We start from the raw sequence: 9873 nt of genomic DNA on the forward strand, positions 1-9873 counted from the left end.
ATGAAAGAAAGAAGTTTGAAAAAAGAGTTTAAATAGTGTTATCAATTTCCCTTCTTTTTTCCAACTTGCCATTTTATTTTTCTGTTCCTTTTCCCTGACTATAGGCTTCATTTTCAGACAGGCTTACCTTACGTAGCAACAAAGATGACACCAGCAGGTCCAAGTTTAACTAGTCCTTAGTGTCCTCAGTCTCAGGAGAGAGAACATCTTTTCCTCAACATCTGTACCAGTCCTTAAAATACCCAAATTGTAGTCCTTTTTCACTTAGGAGCAAATCCTTTGCATCTAGTGACCTCTGGTCTTCTCATTAGTTAACCTGGAGTCAAACCCACATCTGTGACAGGAGAGGCTTGATTGATAGTTTTACCAGGTGCATGCTGAGCACCTTCTAGGAGGAATAAATGATGAAAAGAAAGCAAACTAAAGATGTTGACAACATTCCTAATAACCATTTTCTACTTAAATATTTTTAAAAAATATTTATTTTATTAATTATTTTTATTATTATTTTAAGTTTGCTCTAGGATATGTGTGCTCACCAGAAGGAGGCAGAGAGTGAGAGAGAAGGAAAGTAAGAAAGCAAGCCATCTGGGACCAGCAGTTAGCATAATGGCTATGTCGCTGGACTTCCACGTAGTCCACCGCGGTTCGTGTCCCGGACCCGGTGGCTTAAAACTCACGCCGGGTACGTGTGCGTGCGTGCCAAGATCCCGAGAAGAGAATGGAGGAGAAGGGATTGCGGCGTGGCCATCCCTCCTGGGGGGTGATTTCTCGCTTTCTGCCTCTCTGTCTCTCTCTGTCTGGTGAGTGCACGCGCCCTATAGCAAAAAGCTCTCAAAAAAAAAAAAGCAAGCAAGCAAGCTACCAGGTCCAGAACTTGAACGCAGTGACATGTGGGAGTCCAGCACCTTCACTACCACAGCACCTGCTGGTCCCCCATTTTCTACTTCTAACTCACTGTCTTTGGGCTTCTTAGGCTGAGGAAGCTCTGCAGAAATATTTAAACTCCAAAGAGTCAATAAGTGATGCAATTCTACAGACGGACCAGGCTCTCACAGCGAAGGAAAAAGAGATGGAAGGTGAGAAGAACCTGGAATCAATGCAAGATAGACAAGAAATTTCTACGCATTTGAAATCATTTGGCCTGGCCCACCTGAGATCATTAAATTAGAGCGAGAATGGCAAAAACACTTCTTGATTCCTCAGGAATAACTAAATATGGCATGATTAGCTGTGTACAGTTGCCTGGAAGGGAAGAATAACCCAGGAGTTGTTTTTATGAAGTTCAAGCAAAAACAAATAAGAGTAGGAGTCAGAAAAAAAAAAGGCTACAATAATCCTAGAGAGGCTTGTCTATTTCCTTCTTTTCCTCAGAGGCACGTGTGAAAGCAGAGGCTGCAAAAGCTGAAGCACGAAGGTTGGAGGAGATTCAGAGGAGGAACCAGCAAATGATGGAGGAGAAGGAGAGACTCCATCAGGAACAACTCAGACAAATAGAAATAAACGAGGCCAACCGGCGAGCAGCACAGGCAGAGCGACTAAGGGCCCTAGAGCGGGAACACCAGGTACTCATCAATGTTTTCATCTCAAGATTTTAATCATCTGCCCCTTCTCTGTAACGATGAAAGCCTTTAACTTGCAGTTGTTTCATCCAGTCTTTAAGTTGTGCCATCACTCAGTAAGCAGTAGTTCTTATTTACCCAGCACCGTACAAAGCACTTGGCATGTGTACTCACTTCCATTCACTGTGAAGCAGAACGGTCGTGCAAATTGATGATGTTCCAAATAAATAAATAAATGTCGATATCACAAAGCCTAGCAAGTCATACATACTGCCTTCGCGGTGAATGAGATCTGCAATGTTTTTGCTTCTACAGACGTGGTGTGCAATTCTTGTGAGCACTTTTAGGAGACACACACCATCTTAAGACGATCTCCCTTTGCTTGCCAGTCTACCTGTAGGTACAGGTTTTTCAGGAGCTACTCAAAGATGTTTTGGAGATTGCAGCTCTTTTCTGTAGGGCTGGATGGGTAACCTGTGGTTTTTGATCACCTTGGTCTATTCTTCTACTTCTGCCACCCAAACTGGAACAAATTCCCTTGAGGAAGCCTCAGAAACCTCATCTGATTTTAGACATCACCTAGATATTCTGTTTGTATCAGCCTCTTCTTTTAGAATTATACCTAAAAGGCCTGTGTATAAATGAGAACTGAAGTGAAGATGTCGCTAACATTCTCAAGGAGATTGCGTAGGTATAAAGAGGAAGGGAGCTTCAGGGTGGAATTCTGGAAACACCAGCATCTCAGGAATGGAGAGATGATAATATTTCTGGAGCTAGAAAGAGAGATGGAGGGTGACTAATTAGAGAAATAGGTTAGATGTGCATGAATGTAAGAGATATTCAGGAGTTGTTTGTTGTTACCATTAGGTTAAATAAATAAAAACGCATCATTAATTTAGGTAATCAGAAAAAAGATTGACTTTCCTTTTTTAAAGATTATCAATTTTATTTATCGCTCTTTAGAAACAGGCTGAAGAACTCAAGAGAAAACTCGAAGATGACAGAAGAAAACTGGAAAATGAGCTATTGAATCTCCAGAGGACTGCTCACTCAAATAATGACCCATGTATCTTACTTTGAAGTATTAAAGACAAGAGCTTTTTTTTCTAACTCCTTTTCACTAAAGACACAAAGAGATGAGAACTTACAGGACTTGGGACAATCAGCATTGAAATAAAGTTAATAATTTTTATATCAAATTTTGTATAAAGTTATAAGGTCATGATGCTAATAACCAGTAAAATGTACATCTCAGTCCAATCGTTAAAATAATTGCTTCCTTAAGGAGATTATGAATTGTATACTAATGGACATTTTATGACTGCCTTCATTTAGGGGTGATATTGGGTTGATTCCCTCAGGAGAAGCTTTCTCTTGCATCCCAATCCTGTCTGTCTAATATCTCTTGTTTGTCTGAGTATCGAGTTAACCTAAGAGGTGTTATCCTCATGGGCTCAATCAAATGGAACTTGACCTTCATCAAATTTCCTGGTTTATTCAGTACTGGGAACTCTGGTGGTAACTGATCTATGTGGACACCATCAATAGTAGAGTGATGACTTGTTTGAAAAAGGTGGTGACAACTCTGGCCCAGTGTGAGAACTCAGTGGCTGTGCGGAAGGCAGCCAACCACTACAGCCTGCAGATGATCCCGTGAGTGAGATTCCCGCCTGACATTCTTCAGGATCCATTGGACGTACATGTAGCCTATGAAAGGGAAGCCATTATAGTTATTGTGGAACACTCCTTAAGAATGAGGAAAAAACTTGTAATGTATCTTGATATTAATTCTTTCTAATTTTTGTGCTTCTAGAATAATACTTAGGGTCTGCATGTTTTATCACATGATTCATTTCTTTTTTTTTTTTTTTTTTTTGAGAGGTTTTCGCTATAGGGCGCGTGCGCTCGCCAGACAGACAGAGAGAGACATAGAGACAGAAAGCGAGAAATCACCCCCCAGGGGGGATGGTCACGCCGCAATCCCTTCTCCTCCATTCTCCTCTCGGGATCTTGGGCACGCACGCACACGCGCCCGGCGTGAGATTTAAGCCACCGGGTCCGAGACGCGAACCGCAGTCGACTACGTGGGAGTCCAGCGACATAGCCATTATGCTAACTGCTGGTTCCCATCACATGATTCATTTCTTTTTTTTTTTTTTTGAGAGGTTTTCGCTATAGGGCGCGTGCGCTCGCCAGACAGACAGAGAGAGACATAGAGACAGAAAGCGAGAAATCACCCCCCAGGGGGGATGGTCACGCCGCAATCCCTTCTCCTCCATTCTCCTCTCGGGATCTTGGGCACGCACGCACACGCGCCCGGCGTGAGATTTAAGCCACCGGGTCCGAGACGCGAACCGCAGTCGACTACGTGGGAGTCCAGCGACATAGCCATTATGCTAACTGCTGGTTCCCATCACATGATTCATTTCTTTTTTTTTTTTTTTGAGAGGTTTTCGCTATAGGGCGCGTGCGCTCGCCAGACAGACAGAGAGAGACATAGAGACAGAAAGCGAGAAATCACCCCCCAGGGGGGATGGTCACGCCGCAATCCCTTCTCCTCCATTCTCCTCTCGGGATCTTGGGCACGCACGCACACGCGCCCGGCGTGAGATTTAAGCCACCGGGTCCGAGACGCGAACCGCAGTCGACTACGTGGGAGTCCAGCGACATAGCCATTATGCTAACTGCTGGTTCCCATCACATGATTCATTTCTTTTTTTTTTTTTTTGAGAGGTTTTCGCTATAGGGCGCGTGCGCTCGCCAGACAGACAGAGAGAGACATAGAGACAGAAAGCGAGAAATCACCCCCCAGGGGGGATGGTCACGCCGCAATCCCTTCTCCTCCATTCTCCTCTCGGGATCTTGGGCACGCACGCACACGCGCCCGGCGTGAGATTTAAGCCACCGGGTCCGAGACGCGAACCGCAGTCGACTACGTGGGAGTCCAGCGACATAGCCATTATGCTAACTGCTGGTTCCCATCACATGATTCATTTCTTTTGGATATGGTAAGTAGCCTGAATTCTCGTGATTGACAGGGGTCTACAGGGCTACCATTCACCTTTTTTCCTTAAAAGATGAGTTCTGGATTTATTTTTATTGTTGCATATCAAATTACCATGGCTTTGGCTGTTCAAAACAACAGAAATATATAAGCTCACCATTCTGAATACAGAATCTGGTTGAGTTGGCTAGATGATCTGTTGAAGGTACCTGTCAGCCCCATTGAATTCTTAACTGCAGGTTCCAGGAAGCCTCCATGATCAAGCTCACTCGGGTTGTTGACAGATTTCAATCCCCTGTGTTATAAGTACAAGAAAAAACTGTCTATATCTTTACTCAAATACTGACAGGAAGGATTAATGAAGGGTTCTGCTATGGTTTAAATGTCTCCCCAAAATTCATGTATTGAGATTTGGTTGTGATGATAGTAAGAAGGCGAAAACTTATCCAACTCTGCTGTTGAAAGATGAGGCTTTGGGGAGGAGGTTAGGATTTAATCATTAGGACAGGGTCCTATTATCCTGACTGGTTGGTTTATAATGAGAGGGAATAGATGGAGACCCACAGATACAGATGTGTGTGCCCCTGCCTTCTACAGTGTTGTAATGCAGCCAGAGAACCTTCATCAGATGTGATGCCTCAATCGTCGACCACCAAACCATGAGCTGAATAAACTCCATTTTTATAAATTACTCAGGTTCAAGTATTCTCTGTTATTAGCAACAGAATAAAATAATAGTAACAGATATAAGAACAGCTTGCAAATCCAATACTTAAATCATTATTTGGTCAGTTGATTTTTTGGAGGGAAGTATATGTTTTCATGCATAGCAACACAAATCTTCTGTGGCAGCCCTACTATCAAATACTTTCAGCTTTCTGTTGTTCATTGTTGATGGTTAGAGCACTATTTATCACAGAAAAAAAAACAAAAGAAGCATGCACTCATGGTGTTTGACTCCTCCATCATTTTATAGAGAATGAGGCTGGCTTCACAGAAATTAAAGAATTGTTCAAGATCATACAAAGAATTGGTCCCAACTGGGACTAAAAAAAAAATCTGAATCCCAGTATATTTTCCTTGTCCCAGTCTACAATGAGGCTGCGAGATTGCATCTTCCAAGAGAATCACATTGAACTTCCCTTCTAACACCGGCATTCTTTTATCTGTCTACATTTCCCTGGTAGAACAGCAAAGAATGAAAATATCTTGCTGCATAATGAAGAGGCATCTATATTGTCACCATGAGTTTAAGTAGTTTTCAAGGTCCCTGATGGAAATTATTTCAAAAGAAATGTTATTACTGGAGAAGGAATGGAGGACAAAAAAAGTACAAACAATCTCTGCTTTTTTTTAAAGAGGTTTTTGCCTTAGGGTGTGTATGCTTGCTGGAGAGAGAAAGAGACAGAGACAATGAGAAGGAAAGTGAGAAATCATTCCTCAGGGGAGAGGCCATGCTGCAAATACTTCTCCTCCATTCTCCTACAGGATCTTAGGCACGCCTGCACAAGTGCCCAGCATGTTTCAAGCCTCCAGGTTTGGGACTTGAACTAGACACATGGGAGTCCACATGTGACCTAACTGCTATGCCATCTGCTAGCCCCAACATTCTCTACTTAGAAGCAAGAGAAGTTTTAACTGGACTATAACCGAGTGCTAGGGAAAGGAGTAAAGATGAAGGATGAGAAGTGGAGAGGACTGGCCACGGAGTAGAGCCAAACATGGCACTAAGAAGGATTAACATGTACAGCATTATTGCATACACAATTTCTAGTCTTCAATCAAGGTATAATCCCTACTTTCTGTTGCCAGACATTTTCAAGGTACTTTTTTGTTGACATCTACTCAGGAATTCCTCCTTGTCAACAACCACCTCTACATCTGCAGGTACCCAAAGAAGTTGCTTTATTTTCATTTGCCTTACCTCATAGAGACATTCCTCACAATGTTCTAAAAAATGGCCAGGGAAAAGAAAACAAAAATCTAGTCATCATGTAGGGTTTTCATAGTGGAGGACTCACATCTATATCTGAAGGGGAGGCAAGAATATTTCTCCATCAGTTTTGCTACAATAAGTCTCCGCGACATAATCCCAATATGTGAGCGGTTTATAGAAACATTTATTTCTTGCTCATGTAATTCATATTGACTTCAGTAGCTATGCTCTATGCTATGTGTTAAATTCAAATCTATTACATATGTACTTTTCAGTTGTGATGGACTTGAATAGCAATTCCTACCTGTGGTTTCCTATCCTCATTCTGTGCAAATGGGGTTAGTGGGAACCTGCAATGTCTTTTGAAAACTCTTCTCTGGAATACTGCACTGTACTTTCTATCCACATTTCATTCACAAAACAGATCATATAGTCAATTTCATCATAAAATAGTGGGGAAAATAATTATTTACTGAGAGAGAGTAAAAAGGGATGATAAATATTCAATATTTCAAATACCAGAGTATTTCCATATTTGATTGAAAATATGGAAAAATTAAATCTACAACATGAGGATTTGACCTAGCTAAGACAAGGAGAATGTCAAACAGTTAATGGTAACCCATTATATGCTGTAGCTGATCAGGGATCTTATTAACTAGTCTGTTTTAGTTTAGCTTATAATGTATGAACAACAATATCTCTAGACTCAGTCAATAAATCAGCCTTTATCTCTTCAATCTCATAAAAGATGGAGACTAAATGGTGTGGAAATCAACATGTGCTGGCTGTCTGGTAATATCTACTTGTGATTAAATTGAAAGGATAATGAAATTACTGGAAATATGTTTAGTTTATTGTTGGTTGTGCCAGTTATGTACTAATTTTGGAGACATTTAATATATGGTGCACCACACTGACGATCTTGTTAACGTGCACAAAGAACTGACCTGAGAGCAGTTATTGCCATTTTAATAACTGCAGTCTCATTTCTTGAGGGAAAAAAACAGTGACAAACCTAAAAGTTAGTTGGCAAAGCCTTATATACAGATGGAGAATCCTCCCCACTGTCTTGAAAAGTAGTCCTCACAGAAAGTAACATTTTAAAGGAGTTATTTTCTCTTGAGAATTAAAACTAATTCCAGGAAGTCTTATTTGCAACAGAAAGGAAGGAGTTTATAGAACCATGCTGTTCTAGTTCATTCTCTTGGTAGTAACAGATACCTTGGTAGTAACAGACACAGGTTCTTTGCAACTTAAAAGAACAGGCTTATTTAGCTATGGTTTGGGGAGAGGGCAGGGTAAAGGGGTCACATCTGGTGAGGGTCTTCTCATCCTCTGCCAGAAAGATAGAGGGCAAGACAGAGCAAGGACAGAGCACAGCATGTCTATCTTTTTCATTCCTTTTTCTAAAAACCTACCAGGACACAACTGTGGGAGCCCTACTTTGATACCCAAACCCTTCTCTAAGGCCCTACCTTTCACAATAATAATTGAATTAAGTTTCCATACTCAATATCATTATAGTGGCTCACCAAATTTTAGTGCATGGTTTTTGGAAGGGTACTTTCAAACCATAGCTCACATCTAGGCCATCTTCAGTAAAAATAGCAGAGTCTAAGAAAAACAAAGCATTCATGCAAGCACAAAGTTGAAGTATTAGTGTACACAAAGCCCTAACACAAGGACTATGACAGAACACCTATGTGCCTGTAACAGAGAGAACTTGTACTTCATGCATTTTGAATAGAAATTCCATGTGGCAGAAAGAGAACTACAACTCTTTATCAATTAAAGGAACTTAGCTTTTCATACCCCATTGCCTATGGTAGTAGAAAATTTCTTTCCAGTATATGTAAATTCCACTTTTAGTTTAATCTCATTCTGTATTGGGCAAATGATTGGGGAAGAAAAAGAACATGTCAGACTCTTCCCGAAGAATTTAAAACAAAACAAACAAAACAAAACAAAACAAAACAAAACAAAACAAAACAAAACAGACTTTCCTGAAAAGAGAGGCAGATATCACGCCATGGTCCCACTAGGCAGTGTAGAAAAAGAGCTATCTGGAAAGTTAACACCTCTATTGCCAGATTTGCAAGTTGTCCTTCAAGAGTTGACTGCCCTAGAAAATAGAACTTTCTTGTGTAGAATTTCTATTACTCTAATGTATGGGAACACAAGCCAATAGAATGGAATTAGGGTTCTAGCATCAGGTAAGTATACTGCTGAGTGTGGAAACTAAAAAGCAAAGAAGACTTCGAAAAAGACTAAAATACCCAAGACCTGAAGATTAATCACTAGGTGCCTGATCAGAGTAGGCTCATTTCGGGCCATAGCTGTAAGTTTTTCATTATTGTTGTTGTGGTGGTGGTTCCTTCCCACTCCCCACACCCCCCCACTACAGGAGAAAAAGAGAAGAGAAAGTGAGGTTCTGTTTGCAGACATTTGAGTCCTTTTCTATCACAGGGCCCAAGACTAGTGTTATGTGGTTGAAGTGCTGCGACTTACTCCTTCATTTTTAACATGATTCTCAGCTCCATTATTATAAGGATGGGTACAGGTGAGATGTTAAATACTGCCCATACCTTTGTCTAGATCTAAGAGACTTAGAGGACCCAGCAGCACTGAATGAAACTAATAAATTCTCTTATAGTGTTAGCTCTTTATTATTATTATTATTATTTATACATTCAATCTTTATACATCATTTAGTTTGTAAAGAGATTTTACCGAAAAAGACTAAAATACCCAAGACCTGAAGATTAATCACTAGGTGCCTGATCAGAGTAGGCTCATTTCGGGCCATAGCTGTAAGTTTTTCATTATTGTTGTTGTGGTGGTGGTTCCTTCCCACTCCCCACACCCCCCCACTACAGGAGAAAAAGAGAAGAGAAAGTGAGGTTCTGTTTGCAGACATTTGAGTCCTTTTCTATCACAGGGCCCAAGACTAGTGTTATGTGGTTGAAGTGCTGCGACTTACTCCTTCATTTTTAACATGATTCTCAGCTCCATTATTATAAGGATGGGTACAGGTGAGATGTTAAATACTGCCCATACCTTTGTCTAGATCTAAGAGACTTAGAGGACCCAGCAGCACTGAATGAAACTAATAAATTCTCTTATAGTGTTAGCTCTTTATTATTATTATTATTATTTATACATTCAATCTTTATACATCATTTAGTTTGTAAAGAGATTTTACCCAACATGATATACGCCACACAGCAGGCGAGTTGAGAACACTATTCATGACATCACCAACAGACAACAAACCACAGCGTCAGCTCCTTAAAGAGCAGTGTAGATAGTTGGATGCTCAGGCTTTGTTTTCTTCTCTGGTATAGCATTTATGAGCAAACCTCCTCTGC

The 9873-nt window shown here is 40.8% G+C and overlaps 1 protein-coding gene across 3 annotated transcripts in view; it reads left to right on the forward strand.

Moving 5' to 3' along the window:
* The window catches only part of GBP5 (guanylate binding protein 5), a 14278-nt gene extending 11055 nt beyond the window's left edge, over positions 1–3223 (forward strand). For all 3 annotated transcript variants that reach the window (XM_006140172.3, XM_027770601.1, XM_027770605.1), the window contains 3 exons: positions 977–1079; positions 1375–1565; positions 2526–3223. In XM_006140172.3, the coding sequence (XP_006140234.1) occupies positions 977–1079; positions 1375–1565; positions 2526–2642 (411 nt within the window). In that variant the 3' untranslated portion in view covers positions 2643–3223. The remainder of the gene's footprint in view (positions 1–976; positions 1080–1374; positions 1566–2525) is intronic.
* The last annotated feature ends 6650 nt before the right edge of the window (positions 3224–9873 follow it).

This window comes from Tupaia chinensis, unplaced genomic scaffold (genome assembly GCF_000334495.1).
Source record: "Tupaia chinensis unplaced genomic scaffold, TupChi_1.0 Scaffold000023_1, whole genome shotgun sequence".
NCBI classification, from domain to species: domain Eukaryota; kingdom Metazoa; phylum Chordata; class Mammalia; order Scandentia; family Tupaiidae; genus Tupaia; species Tupaia belangeri.